We start from the raw sequence: 24,091 nt of genomic DNA, 5'->3' as shown, positions 1-24,091 counted from the left end.
TCAAAGAGTGATACAGGACTTCACAGAGTAGCTAAAACTCTCATTTAATGCCAAAGACAATATGAAAAGAATGCCCAAGTAGAATGCCTAGCGCCTGCACTTCTTCTGGACTATAATGGAATGCATCACAAATGTACACAGCAATCTGCTTGTCTGGGCAACGACTTTGCAGCAAACAGTCTCTGCATCACTTGGCAGATCCTTCGGTGTTAACAGAGCATAAAGAAATGCCATGGTAGTTCTTCAGTATTGCTTCACTGAAAAGTGCTGAAATATCTGTCAACTGGAAAGTAAGCAAGGGAAACAGCAGAGACATTGCACACAGTGAAAGCAACAAAGTGGGGGCCACCTCTCTACAGCAGCCTCTCGTGATGGTACAGATATGCAATTTAACACGACATGTTAGTCAGCGCACAGCTGACAACAAGAACATGTTTGAAATACGCTCAGCATGAGTGGTAAGAAACAAAGTAACATTTTTGCAAGCAATTCCAGCAGAACCTTCCTTTCTCCATTCTTTGTCAAGCAATAAGGCAAGCTGTGCACAAATACCAACTGTTAGTGATACACTGAACAAAACATCAGATAGCTACCGCATGCTGGGATCGTTGAGTGATATAAAAACTTGCACTATTCCAATAAAAGCAAAAAGACATTTGATAGTCAAACACATTATCTGGTTTACGTAACCTTACCCCATCCCTCTTCCACTGCGTAATGGGGAGAATACCTATTCCCACATGTGCCTCATCTAAAATAAAGAATATGTCAGATAAATTCCACCAGGTTTCTTGTCGTGCATGGCACTCACTTTTGTCAGTACCCTGTTATTTATATTAACACACACCAGCTGCCTGTGCTGACAAAACAAAGCAAGAATAGAAAATGAGAGAGAGCGAGAAGGGCACATTGCAGAGTCTAGCCAACATTACCTGACAAGCAGGCTAATCAGAAAGGCACGGAAAAACCAACACAAGTGCAGACAGTTGGCAATGGCTGTAAGCACAGGCTAGTCTGTTTCAAAGCCACTTGAATGGCAGCCCTTCCAAAGTACCTTACAACGGCTGGTGCCCATTGGGAAAAGAAAATTGCACCATCTGTGGCAATACCAAAGTGAAGAGGACAGCTCTGCAGAAAATCACAATGATTGGAAGGTGGGGAGGGTGGGGGTCATTATCCAGTGTTTAAAAAGAAAAGGACATCATCACCAAAAGCAAGATGTCATTTGGTGAGATGGAGGAAAAAAAGGGGGTAATAAACCTGCAATGGTGTGTGCATTGTCCTTCCATTTACATTGGCACATGACTGAACAGGTATGACACCGACTCTCCGTTGTGCGTTCTGCGAATCGCCTCGGCAAGGATCATGGAGACGTCGATACACTGCAAAGACAGAATAAGAACATCCGATATCACTTGGACTGAGGAGCCAAAGAATTTGAAAGCCAATTATGGGACAAGGGAAACAGAGGCAATCTTCAGAGAAAAAAAAAAAAAATGTGAGCACAAGCAGTAAAAGATGCACAAGTATTCAAGAGCAGGATCATCTGCACTGAACTGCCCTCCATAAATGATAGGCTTTGTTAAATGACAACTAAAGAACAATTCAGTTCACAAATTCTAGGCAAACTGGTGCATGCACTTGGAATCTGCTAGTGCTGTTGCGAATACTTGCATAACCCAAACCAGAGAGAGCAGCATCACATATGCCATGCTCGCAAAAGCCAAGCTTCTGCAGGTGGAGGTGCACGAGCCAAAAAATGTTCAACCTCGACAGGAGATGAACCCTATACGTACTGCCAAATGCTTTCTATGTTACACTATGGAGGTCATAGTACCTCCAACCTACCTAGAGAAGGACCAAAAGCTAGCATGGCTACAACTGTTTCATACGACAAGCTATTGACGAAAGGCGCCTAAATTACGCTCGCACCCAAAGTGCTAGCTGTTTCGGCAGCCTACTTGCCTTAGGTTGACATGAACTCACCTGCAAATAAATGGCAAAGAAATTGCACTGGCTTTGTGGAGTTCCAATGCTGACCTTTGGGGCTTCCATTTGCTACTAGAATGGCCGCTACGTACATTTCCTTCACTACTGCACTGCAATCACTGCCCCTTTCACTCTTCACTCGCATATGAATCGTCTGCATTTTCATTTGTTTTATAAATTGTATGTGGCCCAGTCCTTTAAAAAAAATGTTTTTAGGAGTTGAGCATCTGGGAGACAAGGACAACACTGACAGCTGGAAGAGTTCCTTCAGGCCATGTAGTTTGTCAACCCTTGCACTAAATAGCAAAAACATAGCCCTGCATCCGTTGAACATGGCTAGTGCTGTGCACGTCTTGCTAGTTTGCGTCTCCTTCATCGATATGCACTAAGTGGGCCAGCAACCAGAATCTCCAGGAATAATAACCAACCTGAATCTTAGGGCACTCTTTCATGTGTTGATCCTGCGGTATGGTGTTTGTAACGACCACAGCCTCAAAGCAGGCATTATTGATCCTAGATATGGCAGGCCCCGAAAAGATGCCGTGAGTGAGAATGGCATACACCTTGCTGGCACCTGCTTCCATCAACCTGCAAAGAAACATCTGATTGTGAAGCATTGCAAGCTGTGTACATCACCTCATTTTGGAACACTGAAGCCACCAAATACCTTTGCTAAGTGTACAACCAAACACCAAGAGCTGCTTGACGAAGCTGTCCAACAAAACTGCAAAGTGCCTCCCTACATAGCATGTTCCTCTAATCTTTATTCTAGCTTGTCATGCATTCTGTAACACCACCTCCAGCAAGTGCATGTGACCACTTGATAACCACGCATGGCTGCTCCCAAGATATCGGAATGCCCGTGCATTCACAAAAATATGAGCAGCGATAGAAAGAAAGTTACCATCAATAGGTAAAAACTTCAAAAAGGCAAAATCGAAGAAACTTCCAGCCCGTGATGCACTCTGTAAAAAGTATTTGTTTGTATGACGCATAAAAGATCTTTCCGCAAGTGTTCGTATGATGCATAAAATATTTTCCCACAAACAACTGCTTTTTAGAAGCCAAGAAAGTGAGAGCAAAGAACTGTTTTCTTTCCAACTAAGCTAGACATTTCACTCTTGGACACTTCCTTGCTCTTCAAGCAAGCAAACTTTGAAAAAGTTGGGTGTGGAATCTGGATGCCACTCGCAAAGGTATAAATGTGCTTCACAGTGCTCACTTGATACGGATCAGTACGAAACTAAGAAGAAAACCCAAAAGTGCCATAACAAGGCAATTTGCTACACTCAACTTGAGCTTCCAGCCATTCTTTCATAACGGGATGTTATGTGAGTGAAGGCGTGAAGTGCCCCCTTTTGAGTCAATGTGGACAGAGTAGACACCTACTTGCCGGCTGCATGAACAATGGTGCCGCAGGTGTCAGCCATGTCGTCCACCAATATGGCAACTCGATCCTTGACATCTCCCACAAGCACCATGCTGGCCACCTCGTTCGCCTTTTTGCGCTCCTTGTGGATCAGAGCAAATTCCACATTGAGACGATCCGCTATGGCTGTGACCCTGGTGCAAAAAGCATGGCTGTTAAAGAGGACTCTTGAATGGGGCTATGACACGGCCATACTGCTAATAACGGTTTTTCATTGTAACAGAGTAGAGGGACTAATATCATATACAATGCCTGTTCCAAAAAATTGTGAAGTATGTTTAAAAAAAATTAATTTTACAAGCTCTTACATCAATTTGGTCCATTTCAAAATACTCCCCTTTAGACACTGGCTACCCCTTCTTGCATTGCTGGAAGAACCTTTGGGAGTAGTGTTTTGTTAATGGGACACTAAAGGCAAATACGTGCTAAGTTGACATGGATTGTTGAAACACCATTCCAGAAAGCTAGCAGCACTTGTTTCGTGCCAAGAAAAGACGCAGTTTACGAGAAATGGCGTCTTAAGGGCCCGCATAGCTTTAGCGCAATTCAACTCGCCCACCTCTGAGCGGGGAGCGGTAATTTTGCATACGCGATCACCACCCTTTATTGTCGTTGGCGAGTAAAACGCCACCCAACAGACAGCACTACGGTTATCTGTGCAAAACGCAAAGGCGTGGCCGTGGAGAAACCAAGCCAAGACAGAGCATTGGATTCACTGCTGCAGCTGCTCTTGGTCAAGTGACGTGGACCTTTCAGGAATCCCGCGACATCACGTGAATGTGGCCTTCTCTGTACTCTGCTATTTGCAGTTTGTGCAAGTTAACTGGAGCACCAGGTAAACGAAAAAGTTACGGGGTGCTGAATCTGGCACAATGATGGAATTGCGTGCCAAAAACTAATGTGCACACTACCAATGTAGAGTGCACAGAAGCATATTGCAGAGCAGAATCCAGAGCCCATCTCTCTCAATAAATTTGGTCACACAAGGCACACAATCTTTTAGACGCTTCAGGACCCCCATGTAGAAAAGCTGCATCGATAGGTTGACCTCCAGAAACAAATCTGCAGTGCGTAATTCCAATGCAGTCAAACACAATCAAGATAACTAATAGTTGCTTTGTTCTTTCGCACTTTTATTGGCTTTGACTCATTTTTACTTTTCTTCCTCAGTGCCGTTGAGCTCAATGTCTTATTCGTAAATTCAAGTTTTCTCGCCGGTGATGAACTTTTACAAGAATTCATGGTTGTTGCCAGAGGCTTTCCAATCAGTCCCAACATTCTTTTCATCTCAACTTTTACTCGGGAGTCAGCAGTTTCAGCACCATCTTGGCGCATACCTTTTCATTTCCAAAGTTTTCTGTAAAAGTCCGGTGAACAGAGACTTTACCAAACTGAGTGCATCTGCTATTATTCTTAGTATTCAGCAGTCACTGACCACAAGAGAAAGTGCACAACTGATGACTCATGTGAAGCACAACTTCACATAAGCTAAAGGGGCGCCCTGATCTTGCATAATTGAACTACAAGGGTTGATCCAGGAATGAGGTTCCCAAAGAGCTCCAGCAACACGGGAAAGTGCGAGGCGAAATCTGGCAACACTGCTGCGCGCAGCTGTTCCCCCACTCTCGATTCCCCCCAGCTGCGCTTCACTGCACCACTCATACTTGGCTCAGCAGCTGTCCGATATGAAGGTTCCCATCGTTGATCCCGCCAAGTGCGAGATTCGTTCCGTAATTCGCTTTTTGCATGTCAAAGGGACTCCACCCTTGGATATTCATCGTTAGTTGACAGAGGTGTACGGAAACAAGTGTATGTCCCTTCAACACGTCCGAAAGTGGTGCAGGGAGTTTAGTGCCGGTTGGAAAGAAGCCCACGATGAAGAACAGAGTGGAAGACCGTCAGTTTAGGAGGTGGTTATCGAGATGGTCCAATGCAAAGTGCTTCAAAACAGGAGGAGAAACAGGAGAAACTGTCCATGAATTTGTTGCTCAGATTCCTGGGAGTTCTTACGGTACCTTTGACTGAAAAATTGGGGTACCACAAGTGTTGTGCTCGATGGGTACCACGGCTATTGACATGAGACCACAAGAGGAAACGCCTTGACTGTGCTGGCCAGTTTCTTCGAAGGTGTCAAGGAAGGAAGGATTGGTGGACTCCATTGTTATGGGATACGAAATGTGGGCGTTTTGCTCCCGAAATGAAACAAAAATCCAAACAGTGGCGTCACCGAGACTCACCAGCCGCAAAGAAGTTTAAACAAACTGCTTCTGCTGGCAAAGTCATGGCCAGTGTTTTTTGAGATCGTAAAGGGACACTGCTGGTCGATTTCATGGAACGTGGGACAACAATCAACTCAGACAGTTATTGTGCAACACAAAGAAAACTCAGGCGAGCTATCTAAAACCACCAGCCAGGACGACTCGCAGCCGGTGTAACGCTGCTTCACGACAACGCCCGACCTCGCATCTCCCATCAAACCCAAGAACTTTTGACAAACTTTGGGTAAACTGCCATGCCCCACCCACCGTACAGTCCAGACCTCACACCTAGTGATTATCACCTGTTCCCCAATTTAAAGGAACATTTGAGTGGCCAACGCTTCCGGAGCGACTATGAAGTCAAAGAAGAAGTGAAACACTTCCTCAACGGGTTGGCGGCGGAGTTCTACAACATTGGGATACAGAAATTGGAGCACTGTCTACAAAAATGCGTTGAATAAGATGGCAATTATGTAAAAGAATAGAAAAAGCTTTCCAATGATATCAATTTCTATGAGAATAAACAATGTTGTCTATGTCTAAAATTGATGGGAACCTTATTTCTGGATCAACCCTTGTAGTAACGCAGTGCAATAAAAAACACAAACATGCAAGACCTTTCTTGCCTGCGTTGTTTTTATTGTGCTACGTTACTAGTTCAATCATGGAAAACCAACTAGTCCAACAATCAACTCTTCTGATCTTGCATGATCTTTGGAGTCTCGACAGCCTTCCCAAAAAAACTGGACATTCGCAACACAGCATGTTCCTTTAGGGGAATCCATTCCATAGGCCTCTTGCAACATTTCAAGAATTTCTGTCCCTTTATTACCCAATTTCACAAGAAATCTGATATTGATTCTTGTTACCTCTGTTCATCGATCTCCATTTTGACAAAGATTAAAAATAGATTACTCAAAAGTTTGCGCCTAAAATTCTACCTTTCCACAAAGCAGTTTGGCTCACAGGTCAAATGGGTCTTCTTTAGAGTAGAGAGAGTGGCCCCACCAATCCCACTTTTTACTGACTCACTTTTGGAACGGATCTTGAACACACACACAAATTACTGTCCTTTCACCACAAATTTTTTCTAATTTGAAATCTCTATACTCCATCTCGCAGGATGTTTGCAGCACTGCCAAAGACACAAGGAGCACACAGGCAATATCACAGTGCAGCGGTACGTAATTCTCAGCATATCTGTATGAATAATGGCAGGAAGAGTTATTTTTGCTTGATACACGATACACTATAGCGATATCCAGGGAAAACACGGGGAATGCTGGAGATGGAAATTCAAGACGATTAGCAAAACGAGAACAAGGTGAAAGCAGGAGCCAATGTTTCAACAAGTGGGCTTGTCTTCTTCAGGGCGACGTATGCTTTCCTCACCACAGTATAGATGGGGTTCTTCTAAATTCTCAATTCGACACGCTAACACACCTTCCCTCGTTGCCGCACCCACCCACCTTACACCCTCTCCCCTTTAGAAGAATGCCACCTATATATACTGTGGCGAGGAAAGCATACGTCGCCTTGAAGAAGACAAGCCCACTTGTCGTAACGTTGGCTCCTACTTTCACCTTGTTCTCGTTTTGCACGCTATAGCGATATGTCACATTATAGGACCTTTGTGCATGCACCTCATATACCACGAATTTAGGAGCCACTGAGCAGGCACCGCGGTGCGGGTGAACATATCTCAAGGGGCATTCGGCCTTCCTTATTGGCTAAAGAGTCCTGCAGCTTGCACAGTGCTGCGAACAACTTGAGAGATGGGGTATACATACAAGTTCCTCCGACTGACATTTGCTGCCATTCTCGCATGAAATGACTGATATCAAGAGTCAGGGCTGCTGCTGTGTCATCTGCTGCAAAACTACGAAACCACGACATGCCATGCCAAAGGGGGTGGATGCTAACAGCAACAGAGAGTGTTAGCTTGCCCGTAAATCTATTAACCTTCACTGAATACCAAGCTTTGCCAGAGACATTAATGACAGCAACAACGCTGGTAGCAAAATCTTGCAACACTTTGTCCCAAACACAATGTGATAGGCACATTTTCATGTTACATGTTTCCTTGTTAAAATAAAATAAAGGCTGCATGCTGACGAATATGCCACTGCCCAAGATGCACAGCGTGCATAAGGTATTTGAAGACACGGCTTCGAGTCGCCATAAACATTATCAATCTGTCCTGGCACTTAACTTCGTCATCCACAAACTCGGTCACCAATCTGGCACAATTACAGAATATCAACTTCCAGTTGGCCACAAGAGATGACTCCGTACGATGTTCTGGTCACTTTGCACGCAGACTCCAGCGACTTCGAAATTAGAACCTTCATGAATGTCACCAAAGCCTTTGTTTTTGTGGTAATTAGACAACAGTTCATGGCCAATTATCATCGAAGTCAAAGAATTAAGCACTGCCAAGGATCAGATTCCATTTAGGTGGCTCTGTTTCTTCAGCAGGTGAAGGCCACGATAAGTAAGAACACTGAAAAGCCATTATGGCCCCTTTGTGGTGCAGCTTCAAGTGGTAGATTCAACAGCCAAGCTTTTTGCGCTCGACATCATCAGGTGCCACTGCTAATTTATTTTCTTGCTCCCACAGGACTTGCACCTTGCGCGTTAGTAGTGTCACTGTGGTGACACTATCAGTCACAGGGGTGGAGTGGATGCGAAAGCATGGCTGGCTTTGCTTCGTACCGCTCATGTGACAATATCGTTGACACAGCATGAAATTGTATCTTTTGTCACCAACTCTGAAACTGAACAAATTTGTTATCCTAGTTCTTGTTTTTCTTTTTTTACTGCCCAATAACTTCGAACATTTTGCAAGCCCTTTTGTGTAGGAAAAATTCATCGGCAACAGTACTTATTTGCATAAACGGTTAAATTTCAATATAATGAAATTTCTATATAAGAAAGCAAATTGCCGATTTTACCAGCTGCATTACATCAAGGTTTAACCATATTATATAGTAGTAGTAGTATTCAGATATGCAGGGTTCATCAATTGCACTTCTGAAATGCCAAAGTCAGTCTTACCATGAAAAGAGGCTTAGACGGTGGCAACACCACAGTGGGGGTTTCCATATCAGCTAATCGTAACACCCATGGATTTTAAGAGTCTGATCAGCACTAGCTAACTGTTTAAAGCTAAAGAACGATTTCATTGTACCATTGTATCCTTAAGAAACCAAGGGCAACCTAGCAAGTAAATGCTGAGAACGCTTTCTTGGTAAGCGACCTCTGGAGAGGGAGCTTCACAAAGAATGCAAAGAATTGAATCACTTGATAGACTTCTTCAGCACTCAATTTGACACCATAACCACAAAGTACTCAAAGATAGAAAAAGAAAATGCTGCTCTAAGGAGAGAAAATGCCACTCTCTCTTCAGACTACGGAGTACTAGAGGAGCGATTGAATGGCACCTAAATCCTAAATGCTTATCTTTCTCCCACTTAAATGCACAGTCTGCTCGCGATACGGGCGATGAACTTGACACTTTGCTCTCTTCTTCTGGATTTACCTTTGACGTTATAAGGACCTAACATGGTACCAGAGCAAGGCCAAAGTACCAAATATTCCTGGTTATAACAGTTATTACTTGAATCGTTCTTCTGGAAGAAGAAGCTGTGTGTTGCTATTGGCTAACAATGCCTTTAAGTATAATATAGTTGAGAACGTCTACTAAATCCACTAAACTTCTAAGTGTTAACACTTGTTTCAAAAAGAATGTGTTTGCTGTTGCACATCGTACCCCTTCTAGCTGTATATCGCCATTCTAAAGGTTCTTGGATGGACTGTTAAGATGGGCGAATGAAAATAAATACATTGTCATATTAGATGGTGATCCTAATATGAACACACTCAATGCAAGCAAGTGAACTAAATCAATTATTAGAATCTAATGTCTGCACTAGTACCATATCCATGTTCACGAGCGTTCACCACAGCTCCTGAACCCTTTTGGACACATTCATCACTAATATTGATTCACAAGACTTACATTCCGGTGTAATTAGCAGTGCCACCAGTGACCACATGTCCATATTGCTGATAGCAAGAGAATGTGCGGCATCCGCAAGTACTAAATCTAGTAGCGGCGCCTGGTGGCGGCGAGAAACGTTATCCGGGTAGTACCGGCTTGGGTAGTATTGAGTCCTGGCTGTGGCTAAGCACATTTCTAGCCCCAGCTTTGCGTCGATTCGCATTTTTTTCTGCCCTGTTGCAAGTGCAAAAAGGCTCGTCACTTCCCACAGACCACGCCGACCATGCTGCGAGCTGGCCACAGCGTATAGTTTAACGAGAACGGACTCTCCGTGTGCCGTGGGACGTAATGCTGGAAGCAGAAGGAATCGACGACACCGATCCGGAGAGACCTAGCTCAGCCTCGAAAAAGCGTCACCGTCATTACTGCTGCACCATGGGCTGCTGAACAAGAAGGCCTGAATCCCAACATCAGATTCTACCGTTTTTCTTCAAGGCCTCATGAAGTGGAGCGTCAGGCGCACTGGATAACTGCCAGTTCGTCAAGCTGGGTAAGCGAAACTTTTCGCCATGTTGACTGCTTCGCCTGTCTTGAAGCTTGCTTGATTATCTGCGTTCTAAAATTAGGTCTTTTGCACCTACAGTCCCGACTGCAGACCAACATAGCAGCAGGCATGGCTGGTGATTCACGATTCGAGACCCGGCCACAGCGACAATAATTCGACTGGTGCGAAGTGGTGAAGTGACCAGGTGTGTGCAAATGACCACAAACGGTCAGGCTGATTTCGGTGACAATTCACTACCCTACTACGAGCAGCACAGGTTAGAGAGTTAAATGTGCTCATCCTTCACCTCAAGCCAGCACGCTGAGGCAGCACAGCAAGGCAGTATTAATTGCAGCACATCGATGTTCGAGCGCTGTCATTAAAAGCTACATCAACCGAGCAGCGCACGAGCTCACGCTGCAGCGTGATTCGCACGTTTGTTACTGCGAGCTCATATGCATTGCATCAGTTATTTATCAGTTGTTAAAGGGACAGATGGCCGCTACTACAGCGCAGGCATAACTAGTTTGATTGCAGGAGACCCGCCGTTTCGCGGCATGTCGAAAGACCGCTGCCGTTGCGGCGCGTACGATCGTGCACTCAAGCAGTTCGTACATTGCGGCATGCTGAAAGACCGCTGCCGTTGCGGCACATACCGTCGTGTGCTCGAGCAGTTCCATACACATGTCTGCTTATCTCTGCTGTGATTCATTTATAGCAAACATTTCCTCGCGTTTGTGCGCCTGAATATAACAGCGTGCAAACCTTACCGGAAGTTCAACTTTGTATGTGACTAGCTTCAGTTCGCCCCTTATTTCTTGAACGGCACACACGTATTCGGCGTTGCATAATTTCTTGCCTTTACGCAGCGTGCCACCCCTGCAAAAATCTTCGGCGCTCAATATTCACTGCAAGCCATGGTACAACATAACCGAAAGTGGCGGGTTTATATTGTAAACGTGCTTTCCAAAGCAGACGACCGAGCTTGGTACTACCCAGTTCAGGACAGAGGGCGCTTTTAAGCACCATTTTCGCAGCGTCCCTTGGGCAAAGCAGGAGCCCCATAGGTCCCGTAACATTTCACGACATTAACCCTTACAGTGTTGAACAGTTTTGCAATCATATAGCAAAAATTAACTGAGAAACCTTGTTGCTACTAAGTGACTTTAATGATGCCTATAACGAGCTTCTACCTAGCTTTAAGTCAGCATATTTTGAATATTTCCCCTATAAGGTGCTACATTCAAAACAGGCAAGAAAGCCATGGCTAACAAATAGGTGTTAGGCTTAATAAAGCAGAAAGGTGCCCTTAATAAATGCTTTATTCAAGCTCGCAGTTTCAATGATTTAAGAGAGTTCAAAAATTTTTGCAATAAGGTAACATGCTTCCTCAGGCAATCAAAAAGAATACCTTCGTAATATCTTTAATAGCGAAACCTTAAAACGCAGTGATGCTGATTGGCAGCAGCTGAATCTGATAAGTGATCATAGGCCGGAGTGGTCACAAGGTACTCATGAAATAGATATAGATGGCGTAGCAACCTCCAGAAAATTACTGTGATAGTTTTAACAATTTCTTTGTCTCGTTAGTTAACAGCTCTCCTTATACATGCTGAAGTGACTAGCGCAAGAGTGGACACGGGACACTAAAAAGGCGACAAGGACAAGCGTAAACTTCCAACTGGTGTTCATTACAAGAAGGTATGTATATATACTGTCGCACACTTGATGAGGATCAGTTACAATCGTGCAAGTCAACATGGTCATCACAAATAAACAAGAGCGCAGCATGGCCGCACCAAGGCCTAAGGCAGCCTCCCACAGTGTCCACTCTTGGGCTAGTCAATTCAGCATGGAATACCAACTAGCCCGGTCTCACACCTGCTCCTGATACAGGTTGTTTGGATTATATGCAAGCAAGGTGAAAGTGCTTTCCTAAAACTGACTAATCCAACAGGAGTGTTCCGTGTGTTTTCTAGTTTCCGCAACGCGAGAAGCTGCGACACATTGACGACTTACAAATTTGACCAGTTAGGTATGTATTAGATATCTTTTGCCCTGTCATCAACCTAATCTTTATGCATGGAACATTTCTGGAAAGAATGCAATTAGACAAGGTACGTGTCCTGGACGGAGATGGAAATAATCTAACCAACTACAGGCCCGTGTCGATTCTCTACCATTTTTCTAAAGGCCTCGAAAAATTAATGACAGCATGACATCTTTTTGTGGCAAGCACAGCCTAATAACAAAGTCAGTCTGGCTTTCGGAAAAGGCTGAGCTGGCACTCCTAACTCAAAAAGAATTTCTTATATAAACGTCATTGAGCATAAATTACTAACACTGGGGATAGTCATGGATTTCTCGAAGGCTTCCTCGATCGGATAATCATGAAACCTTGTTAAGGAAATTCGAAATATACCGATTCAGGGGTGTCCTTTTAGATTTAATCAATTGCTTTCTGAAATTTCGCCATCAGAGGGTTATAATATATATTAATGAAGCTTCGGACAATCTCGTAGTCACGTCAGGTATACCTCAGGGAAGTATTCTAGGGACACTTTTATTTAACCTTTACATAAATGACATGGTAAACATTGACCTCAAAAAACTGTTTATAATTTATGCAGACAACGCCAGCTTATTCTTCACCTCGACAGACGCAGAAGATTTAGTGTACAATGCAAACACTAAGTTTAGTAAATTAGACGTATGGAGTAAATCAAACTGTCTATTAATTTATGCTACCAAAACCAAAGTAGTGCTTCTTAAATATAGAAATTGTCAGGTAAACATTGAGAGTGCCTTAAAATTTGGCAATTCTTACCTTAATGTTGCTCCATCAGTCAAAACCCTAGGAGTTGAGTAACACTGAACATGGAATATTCATATCGATAGGCTCGCTACTAAACTTGCTCATGTTGCTGGCATCCTCACCAGATTACGCTTCTTTCTTCCTCAAAATATTGAATCGCCCATATACAACTCCCTTTTTCTTTCACATATTGCATAGTGTCACCTGGTTTGGGCTACTACAACTAAGACCAATATAATGAAACTTTTTTTGTTGCAAAAGAAAGCACTCCGTGCAATAATTAATTCCAAGAATTGACGCTCACACTGAGCCTCTCTTTGCCTTTCTTGGAATCAAAAAGGTGCACAATTTTTAGAATTACTTGCTCCTAAACAGGGTGTGAAAGGGAAACTCTGGCTATCTTGAGAGATTAGCTTGTCTCAGGGAATATCATATCGCATGCAACACACGTAACCAACAAATCTGGCACATTCCCGCCTCACAAATGCGATACGGCGACAAACGATACAGTGATACAGTAACGTGATCGGTTACAGAGTGCCATTTCTCCTAAACAGATAACAAGACCGATGCACTTGCATTTCGCTTTTATTTCAATGTGATGTGCTTGCTGTGTGTGTGTGTGTGTGTTTTACCCTTTTAACATGCATTTCCTTTGCACTATGTAGTCATTGTGTAAATGCTGCTATTGCTCATGTTGCCAATGTGAATTTTTTCTGGGGTACAGACATCGTCAAGCCTATTTTGTGCTTTTTGTCTGTACTCCTGACAACTGTATTTTCCGCACTGTTGTCCAATAAACTGACTTGGAGTGGTGCCTCTTAGGGGCCCAGAAACTGCTGGAGAGGACTACCTCTTGGCTCCTCCAGCGTCGGGAGAGACAATGATGCTGTTGCGCCATTCGGGTATGTTCTCGCGAACCCACTTGAGAACAGCAGGCTCAGCATATAGGTTGTCCACCGGAATGTCAAAGAAACCCTAAAAAGAGAAAAGGTTAAAATTCCACTTTCAGGCCCAACTTTATGTTCAAACACTTGCCCTGTATCAGTCTGTTGTGATCATTTGCTTTGGGCTAAACTCTATGCAGAAGCTACACCCATCACGTGTTGTGGTGTCCTTAGTTTCTCAAGTTTGTTATCCTCCACATTTCTACCCCTTATATTAGCACCAGCAGAATGAACCAATTATGATAAGTTGCAGTTAACCAAACAAGAAGCCTTTATGATCTGTGATGCCGGCATAATTACAGAAAGAACAGCACTAACTGACGGGATGATAAAAGACTGAACACACAGCACTCCTGCTTGCATTGTCCCACCAGGTCATACATCTTTCTGTAATCACGAATCAGCTCACCCGTCAGTCAAGCCAGCAAATTTGTTACCTTAATTTAAGCAGTTTTTTCCTCTGGAGAAATTCACTTTGTATACATAACGGACGTGATGTCTGGTGTTACACTTGTAATTTCTTTATCTTTCTTTAACCAGAACATAACAATAGTAATTTATATTTCAATTTCACTTTGCCTTTTACTCTTCCATCTTTTTTAACGCAATAGCATTAAGGGCCCCGTGTCACAGAAAATGCGGTGTCGGACGTTGTTTCAGCGAAAAGATTTTCGAACCACCCATACCCAGGCACTCCATGTGACGCAAGAAAATTACTGAACTAATTGAATTTCTCAAGCCAAAATACATCGAAAAATTGTAAAGTACGACTTACACATAACCTAAAGACATGCTAGCATAAGATTGTAATTTGACTATACGAGAAAACATAATTGTTTCACAAGAACTCAAGGAAACCCCTTTTCTAGCATTTCTACCATTCATAGACCAGCCACAGTGTCTGTCATTTGCGCGCGCCGGCGCACGAGTATCTCGGGAGCCACGGTGTGGCATACCCGATTCCTTGCAATAACTCCAGATGGCGCTCACCTCCGCCGCATCACGGCCCAAGCAAGAGGTTACATTTCTACCAGAAAGCCCACCTTCGTGCATAGCATTCGCAGCCGGTGTTTCCCGGTAAACATTACGGTTACATACGCTCCAGTTGCCAGAAGCGTGACAAGCAGTCGGGGATTTTTGGATGCTACCGCGTTCCACTCTTAAAGGCGAAGCTTAAGCGTCCTCCAAATTTTCGCTCTATGGAACTGACCAGCAACTGACAGTAATCAATGCAACATTCAAAGCCCCCACTTTTACTATTTAAGCAGCCCAACAGTATATCATAGAGAGCATTTCAATGCACCTGTATTTGCGAGGCATGTAGGTCCATTGTGATGATGTGATCAGCACCAGCGACAGACAGCATGTTGGCAACGAGCTTGGCTGAAATTGGTGCTCTGCTCTGCAAAAGGCAGAATTAAATTGTATTAACGATGGCATGGAATACACCTGGTCAACACATGCGTTAGTGTATGAATTCAAGCATTCAGTCACTTCAGTATGACATGACACATGACAGACATCAACAACATTGAATTCCTATAGTACCATCTCCTATGCGATATGAGAAATACATACAGATAAACCTTGATACAATAAAGTCAGTAAAATCTGAAATTTGCTTCATTATAACAAAATTGTTATATTGAAATCAGTACTTTTATGCAAATAAGTACAGGCGTTGATGGCTTTTCTTAAGCGAAAGGGGGCCACAAAATTTTCTGAATAATCAGGCAAAGCAAATATAAATGACAAAAAAATCATTTTGTAGAATTTGAAAATTGGCAACGAAATATACTGTTTCATGCAGTGTCAAAAATATTTTCACATCGGCGATATGAAGCAAAGTCAGCCATGCTTCCACATGCGCTCTGCTCCCGTGACTGGTAGTATCACGCACAATGGGAGTTGCAACATTATCATGAAAAACGCTGGCAGCAGGGAGCGAATGCATAGTCTGCCTCTAGCTTATGTCCCCATCCCCCACCAACACTGGAACACTGCACTCATCAAGCCATCATCCTTCTCAGCTCACCCTCACAGGCTTTCACTCGCACTCAAAGCATACAGCGCACAGGGCCAAGAACTTCTATGGACAAGAAGCTCTAAGTTAAATACATCATTATATCGAGAATTTCGTTATGTCAAGGTCTGACTGTATTTCCAAGAATTAAGTGACAGTTTTACAAGTTAAAAAAAGACAGTGAAAGATTCGGTGCAACTGACCCAAGGAAACAGTGTCCCCCCTAATAAAAGAATTGCCTTTTAGGTCAACATCTCCTTGCCTTTTACCTAATCAATTCTTCTCCGCTCTCTTATAAGTCAACTGTATGCAGCAATTGTATGCATCAACGTCACATGTGGCCACTGCACATCTGTCTGGCTAGTGGGCATTCACTGGGTGAGCACACAAGAGAGGCTCAAGCCAGCCAGCCATTGTGGACCGAGTGACATTCCAGAAATTTGCAGGGGAAGGGGGTGGGGGGCACCTTGATCACAGGCCAGTGTCTATATATCTTTTTTTTGTAGGGAACGCACAACTTCGTGTGCCTGGCCCACCTCTCAGACACATACACCGATATCTCATATGTAAAGACAAAGACTTGCAGAAATACATGTAACGACAGGTGCGTACCGATTACGGGAGAGCACAAAAAAACTTCATTGAAAATGACGAAGGAGTGAGAAATGTGTGGTCAGTTTCCTGTGTGACCAAACTTTGTGCAGTGGACTTTGCGATAGGCAGCAGTTGTTTTGTCTCATCTTGCTTACTGAAATGTTGACGTGTGTTTGCAGCCCAAATGACAGCACAATGCAACAATACTAAAAGATAAGATAGACATGAGACAAGCAGCATCTCGCAACTATTTGTTATAGAATGAATGAATATTATATATATATATATATATATATATATATATATATATATATATATATATAGCCTACATTATTGTTACAATGCAGACCTATACAAAGGATGATAATGAAAGCAATCAGAGATTGCATAAAAAATGCTCTAGTCATGTGGCGAGTAAGCATGATACAGCCACCCCTTACCTTGTCCTTCTTGTCCTGCCTTGCATATGGGAAGCAAGGTATGACAGCAGTCACTCGGGATGCAGAGGCAATCTTGCAGGCATTGATCATGATCAGCAGCTCCATCAAGTTGTCATTCACCTCCCCACATCCACTCTGGATGATGTACACATCTTCACCACGAACACTCTCCCCTACCTCTACACTGCACATAAAAAAAATTAAGATCTCACTAATTTCATTATTCTTTCAATTACAGGGTTTAATGTCTAATGCAACTACTGGGGGCTATCAGAAACTATAGCGGAAGTGCTTTGTATTAACTTTGACAATATGGGGTTCTGCTCTCAAAGCCATGAGCATTTTCACATTTTACCCCAACCAGAACATGGCCAGCAGCCAGAAATCAAAGCTGCAATCTCGTGCTCAGAAGCAGACCAGGCCTTCCAAAAGCAATGTGAGAGCATGTCATAACTGTTTTCTTGCTCACTGCATCAAGTATGCAGCCAGTTCAGTGCAATAAACCTGTCATGCCAGACATAATCTACAAACTGTATGCTTTGTTTTTCCTTACTCTGTATCTTAACAAGCCACTCAACAGGGAATGTCCACGTTATTAAAGATGTTACATAGAACCAGTGCAATATTGGCAGCTAAACAAAGCAAAGCTTTCGTGATACGCTTAGATGTCTTTGTCAAAGTAACACAAGGTCCCTTTGAAGGCCACACGCAGCATCCATTGATGGTGCAAATGAGTGACCTTGACTGACACACAGAAACAGCAAGCTGAAAGCCCATCATTTATTCATCGTGCAAAGCAGTGTCTTGGAATGTACAAGTGGTGTCATTTTTGCAATTCATGAAAGTGAATTAGTAGTTGCACAAGCATATACATGGGGTTTCCGGGTGGCCAACTCCAGAAGGTACACATTCAAAGAGGTAGACAAAGCAACGAGGGCAATAAAAGGACTCTCAACCACTGCACAAGCTTGCATACTTTCCTCATTTTCCCATTAAGGAGGAGGATGTGGGAATGCTGACATGAGGCGCAAGATGGGCTGGTGCATGACGACGCATACTTGCACACACTACAGTACCCAACCCATGCCCAAAGGGGGCATCAATTGCACCCCCACTGTAAGTCGCAATAGCAAACTGGCTTGGGGTCATATAGAGAGAAGACATCAACTTGAGTCTGTAAGTGTACTTCATGAGATCACAGATGCAAGTTTTTGGATTTATAAAGGTTGACGGTAAAGTCCCTGATGACAATCAGAGGCACCTTCTTGTCCGTGTTATTGTTGCAGACCCGAATCACACCCATGGGGGCAAACTGAACAAAACATGACAATCTCCTTCACGTGCACCCCAGCGAACACCACAACTCCTCGCTTTTCTCCCCAACCCACGTCCCCGTCCCCCCATCACCTGGGAACTTCTTGCTTCTCGTCAACCCTGGAAGTCCCAGTCCCCACATCATCTGGGAACTTCTTGCTTCTCCTCAACCCTAGAACACCGCTGTTAAACTGCTAGCACTATCATCACTTTAGTCGGATACCACTCAAGTCTGCAGTGAAGCCCCACCCATGCCCTCATAACCGCCAGCCACTGTTCCTCCGCGAGGCTGCAAATAGTTTGTACTTGAAAAGTAAAATTATAAGCGCATAATTTTGTACATTTTTACTTGTCTATTATAGCAGGACGGTGAAAGCAGAGTTCTTTATTGAACTGAAATAAAACGCTTTACTGCAACCTTTTATTACGAAGTTTCACTTCAATTGGCAGTGAAGTTTCGCAAGTAAAACGCAGTCAGCAGTGAAATGAACAATACCACGGACTTTTGAACAGTGGAATGCTCAAACTCCCTACACTTTGTCCATGTCTGTTGCACACCTCATCGCTACTGCCGATGAAAAGACTCTTCAAAAACAGCAGATGCTCCGGAGATATCAAGTACAATGCCATTTTGAAAAGGTCACATGACAACAATTTCGTTTGCTTCTGGGACTGGCTGGCGGAGTAACACAACCCTGCGTGGCCCGTGTAGCTTGGTTGCCAACTGCTGTTTTAAGTTGTATCCTACTATAGAACATACAATGAGCAATTATTTTTTTAAGTTCAATTGCTGTAGTCACTAAGTAAAACCAAGAAAATTACCAAGATCTTGTGGAATACGCCCTCAACCTGCTGAAAGATGAATTCAGCCAATAACTAGGCTGTCTGGCAGGCATAGGATCCACATAATTGTTTCCCTACTACTACATACTGGGTGCATAGCAGAATGTCAGTTTAGACAGTGAAAGCCCAATTGTGGATGCACAGCAAGGTCAACTATGGTGTTGTACAATTTAGAGGTGGTCCAAAATGGCTTGTTTGCATGCAAGCTTCATAAGAATGCTGTACTAGGCGAACAGACTACCACAAAAACTGCATCACATATGCAGGGTCTTTGTGCACATTCATTGCAAGGCCACAAGTGCCTTAATCACCATTAATCTCTTCTGGTCAGTCATTTGTTGAATAACAAAATGGAGAGTATGGGGGCACAAGCAAGGAGACTATAAAACATCAATTGTGTGGCAGCTCTAACAGCTTCTCATCAGCAGATGTGAAGGCAGTGCTTGCCAATACTTAGAACTCACTACACACAGACAGTTGCACTAGGCTGGAGCTCATAGACAGTTAAATTCTTGCTGCGAGTGTAAATGCTAAGATAATTGAAAAATAAAAGCTTGTTGTTTCTAGCTAAACTATCTTCGGCTGCGCATAGATCCCATGACCTCCCATAAAATTTGTCAAGACGTTCAATTTTCAGACTAGAACCAGTGACACACAGCTGTATGTTGAGAAGCATCCATAAGGCAAAATTAGCTATATTAAACCAGCAGAAAGTGGGAAAATAGCTTCCCATAATCTCTGCTATAGGCTAACCTTCTTTCGGCGCCTATGGTAAGGCCATGGTGGTCTGACTATACTCTTGGGGCATCCTCATCACTCCAGAAAATTTATTTTAAAGCCCCCTTAGGCAGAAGCAGTCAGTTCATCAGTTTTAAGAACTGTTCACAACATTCTCTACAACTCTCATTACCAATTTTGAATTGCAACAAATTACTTGTTACTGCATCAGTACCCGAAACCAGTGAGTGTAAGCGCAAGTCTAAGTGTGGTGGGCCGTGGTCTGAGCCAATCGGTTTCTTTTCTAGACCGTTCACTAGGCTCTCATGAGACTCTATATGTCGTAGCAAGTGGTCGTAGTAATACGAGTATGCGAGTCCACTGCAAACATACTATTTGCTATGGGGCTGCTTCCGGGCTCACCTTAGGTTGAGTACTAAAAAAATACATCATAATGTGTCATGTGCAATGATGTGAAGCAGTGAAGCGAAAGCTGATACACGAGTATAACAAAAAAATAAAGGAAATCATTCAACACACATGTACGAACTCTCCAGAGCAAATGTGATCCATAGCCACCACTCATATCCCGCTCGCGCAGATGACGGGACGAACGCACGAAGAGTACGCCTGCTATTTATTTCTCTATGCCGCAGACCGCATATGAAGATTTCACGTTTTACAAGCACCTTCGGCACTTAAAAGGCACAACTACGGCCGGTAGAGCGCGCGAATTACGTGCGTCACGTTTACGCGGACGTAGTTTCCTTTAATTTTCGCGACCTTCGAGGCCAGCAACACCACGAAATAGCCATGCAGCGATCCTGTGGTGTCCCCGTTTCAGAAACGTGGTTCAACAACAAGCGATTGCGCAATGCTAGCACATGGAGCGATCGCAGATCGGTTCTGGCGCGCCTTTGGAGAAGTTAAAGACGGCTGTTGAAAGAATGCAACAAGTACATAGTTCAATTTTGCGCAAATGTAAAGGTCGTGACTTTGAGACGCGACAGACTTGTAGGAGATAAAGAATGAGTTCGGCGCCAGACGATAAGGCGCCGGCGAGCGCTATCAGCGCTCGAAGGGTCAGCGGCGAACGGGGGGTTTCTCGGCTGTGACGAAAAGCACGCCGAAGGAACAGCTGATAACGTAAAGCCTTGGCACTTAACCAGCGGGACACGTGTTGTTCTGTTACGTTAAAACACCGGTATAGCATCTAAGCAGCGATACTAAAGTCATGCGCATTACGCATTACAAGCACCCGCTATAGCTATACCCTGCTCGGCCCGACTGCACCCACAAAACCCCTTGGCGACACAACCTCGCACATAACTTCTGGCACAGCTGGAGAAAGTGTAATATGCAAGGCACTTACCACGTCTCTTGGTTGCTGAATTTCTTGAGAACTACCTTTCCGAGTTCTATGCCGAGCCTGTCGACCACTTTCTGGGCGAGATCGCAGTGCGACGACCCGCTGAAAACCTTGATATTGGGCATTTTGCGGCAGAAATTGACTGCTCCGCTGTGGCAAGCAACGCAACAGTCTGGTGCTTCCCAAGTGGTGCCTGAAACTGGCTTAGCGCTGCCGAAGACCTCGCGATGATTGCGCTGCTTGAGTTGGTCTTGCTCCTCGCTCGTCGACGGAGGAGTGGACTGACCACTGTGGGCCATTGCAGAGCCGTTGCCATCTAGCGAGGGCGGGCAGAAGTGACACCTCTCGGTGTGATGGGGTCTAAGTGGGGCCCTCTGGAGCGGCGACGCGTGGGTTGGTCCGTAGTGCAAGAGGCCGTAATCCATCCTATCGGCGCGGGCGCCCCAATCGCATGTCGCATTTTAACTAGCGCTACGGCCGCGATGGCGGCGCCTGCCAGGACTCATGCTCGGAGCACGCCTGCCTGGCGGGGCTCGTGAACTGCTGTTCCGAGCATGCGGGCTTTGCGCGCGCACTTTGGCGCAGATTTACACGAACAATTAAAGCTTCTTTTTCGCAACTTACTACAGAACTGGTATTTCACCTCAAGCTGCCCCGATTACCGAGAACCCGGTTTTCCCTCTCTGCGGCGTAATTAAGTGAAGTACTCAGGAACGGGCATGCATGCCTCAAGGCACACAGCAGCGGGAGGAATCTTAAAAGCTCGCAATGGGGCATTTAGCGGACCGTTTCAACTTGAATTTTCCTTGTTACGCTTTGTACTAACGGTAACTAAAGCTCTGCAGATTCTGACTGAAAGTCAGTGGGAGGCCTTGCCAAGAAAGTTTACAAATTGAATTTCGCCAGCCACGACAAATACGCCTGTATTGCAATTTATACGATACACAAAACAATTAAACTTGCAAAAACTTCTCTTCCCTCTTTCACTTCATCCAAAATTCAATTTTAACTCTCTTTTGCACGGTCAGCTATGAGCTCACACATGCTTTTATAGTCAAAGCTTTAATTTGGTTACAATGTTCACGAAAAAAAAAGAAACTGAGAAACCCCTTGCAGCAGGTAAGCGCCACATTTTAGAAACGAGAAGTGCCTCTCTAGAAAGACAGCTGTGTCAAGCTCATGACAAGCATCACTCTCCACTGCAAATTGATTTCAGTTGCATCAGCAGGCCCACACAGTCAACAATGGTTTAATGGTTACCAACTGTCTAAACACAGAGGGGAATACATGCATGCTTTATGGACACTTCAAGAAAGAAAACAGCGCATGTAATGGTTTAAAAGCACACCTTTAATGCTCATCACAACGACAAAAGAAACAGGGCAAAAAAGGGGCATCTTCAAAGTTGCTCAATAGAAAAATAGAATTTCTGGTGCAGACTCTTAGGTAAACATGCAGTTTCAGAAAAGGGAATGAAAATGCATATCAAGTCCATATAAGAGAGCCTGAGAATAAATGGTCACTACTTTCAATCACATGCAATTTTTACAAGAACATAATCTTTCGCGATGGCATTTACCATCCTAGTGGATCACAAAAGTTCACTCGCTGTTCACAAACCAAATTGGCACATGGAGCCACATTTGCATCCAAGCTGTAAAAACGAAGATCAGATTAAGCAGGCAAAGTCTTGAGGGACAAATTTCTCATTACAGCCTATTCAGCACAAGCAAATTTTTACAGTGCTCCTCAGTAGATATAGTGCAAATGCTACTGGCATCTACGGTTGTACCGCGAAATTTGCCAAAGGCACACCTCTCACACTGTGTACTCCCAAAAGACATAATGTTGAATGAAGTGTACTTTCACAAGCACTGCTGGCTTAATTGAAAGCACCTGAGGAAGAGAAAACATCGGAACGAGCAACAAAGAAACAGTCCAGGTTAGATTTTCTTTCAACCAGCTTTAGCTGAAGATGGCTTCTGTGGCTTTCTCAAGGTCCCACGAGTACGATGACAGTGCGACGCGTGCACGGTGCTGCATGGAAAAGAGAAGCAACATTTCATTGCATCAACAAACATGATCTTTGAAAAATAAAAACATGCGCCACAAAGGCCTGACAAGTGAAAGTAGTTCTAGATCTCGCAACGAGAGCTCCCTGGGTGTCATCATAACATCCTTTGGACTGTTGTAAGCACACATCCCACCCCCTCAAAAGCGTTGCAACATCTCTGTAACAACAGCCCAGAGAGGAGGTGCTCTTTTTTCTTAATGGAAAGTGACCTGTACGTACAAAGCTGTAATTATGAATTTGTATGTATAGGCCAGTGGTTCAAGTGCAATTATCTGTAGATGCTTTAGTGCTCTTGGAGACTTTTTTTAGAGTCCACAAGTTCTGTTTGGCTGGGCTACGGTCCCCGTGAGAAGGAGACGCAGCAGTACTTTGCAGACACGATCGTCAGTGCGTGATATATACGGTGCACTTATTTGCTTAAAATGGCCAAACCTGGTGAAGCGCCCTTCAAGAGCTTTCAAGAACTTGAGAATGGCAGTTTGACCAATCCAGGGTTTCTTTTTTTCTTTCTTTCTATAGCTGAACAGAATTTTTATAAATTGCTTGCAGTATATAGCACCATTATAATCGTTTAAATACCCTGAAAGACGGCAAGCCTCAGAGCATAATGATGTAATGTGTGACACTTGTTCAAGACAGCACACTGAAAATAGAGTTTATAGGTGTTGCCTAAAGTCTATTTTGCATGCACATTATGTTGTTCAAGAAGCCTTTCACAAATTACATGTTCTT

General features: G+C 43.9%; 2 protein-coding genes across 3 annotated transcripts in view; both read right to left on the bottom strand.

The window, feature by feature from the left end:
- Nucleotides 1–27: 27 nt before the first annotated feature.
- Nucleotides 28–21,778, bottom strand: Prps (phosphoribosyl pyrophosphate synthetase). 2 transcript variants are annotated; one of them, XM_050182808.3, is made up of 8 exons: nt 21,289–21,778; nt 17,043–17,226; nt 15,289–15,387; nt 13,892–14,016; nt 3,379–3,552; nt 2,418–2,577; nt 1,261–1,382; nt 28–283 (listed from the first exon to the last, which is right to left on the bottom strand). In XM_050182808.3, the coding sequence occupies exons 1-7, from the start codon at nt 21,708–21,710 to the stop codon at nt 1,290–1,292; spliced, it is 1,257 nt and encodes a 418-aa protein (XP_050038765.1). In that variant the 5' UTR covers nt 21,711–21,778; the 3' UTR covers nt 28–283; nt 1,261–1,289. The 2 variants fall into 2 exon arrangements, with proteins under 2 accessions (XP_050038765.1, XP_072143839.1); XM_072287738.1 differs by having other exon boundaries at nt 28–1,382; nt 21,289–21,777.
- An 836-nt stretch (nt 21,779–22,614) lies between these two features.
- The window catches only part of Ubc4 (ubiquitin conjugating enzyme 4), a 36,281-nt gene continuing 34,804 nt past the window's right edge, over nt 22,615–24,091 (bottom strand). Inside the window, exon 6 of the mRNA XM_050182817.3 lies at nt 22,615–23,322. Coding sequence (XP_050038774.1) covers nt 23,251–23,322 — 72 coding nt within the window. The 3' untranslated portion in view covers nt 22,615–23,250. The remainder of the gene's footprint in view (nt 23,323–24,091) is intronic.

This window comes from Dermacentor andersoni, chromosome 4 (assembly GCF_023375885.2).
Source record: "Dermacentor andersoni chromosome 4, qqDerAnde1_hic_scaffold, whole genome shotgun sequence".
NCBI classification, from domain to species: domain Eukaryota; kingdom Metazoa; phylum Arthropoda; class Arachnida; order Ixodida; family Ixodidae; genus Dermacentor; species Dermacentor andersoni.
The sequence above is the reverse complement of the archived record's forward strand: the minus strand, read 5'-3'. Positions and strand labels throughout refer to the sequence as shown.

What these genes read in the sequence shown, in the direction of transcription:
- Prps (XM_050182808.3), bottom strand. Translation starts at nt 21,710, where the DNA reads ATGGATTACGGCCTCTTGCACTACGGACCAACCCACGCGTCGCCGCTC. An exon ending in TACATGCCTCGCAAATACAG is followed by an intron (nt 14,017 to 15,288) that starts GTGCATTGAAAT and finishes TTCTCTTTTTAG; the next exon opens with GGTTTCTTTGACATTCCGGT. An exon ending in ATTGTTCATGCAGCCGGCAA is followed by an intron (nt 2,578 to 3,378) that starts GTAGGTGTCTAC and finishes GTTTCTTTGCAG; the next exon opens with GTTGATGGAAGCAGGTGCCA.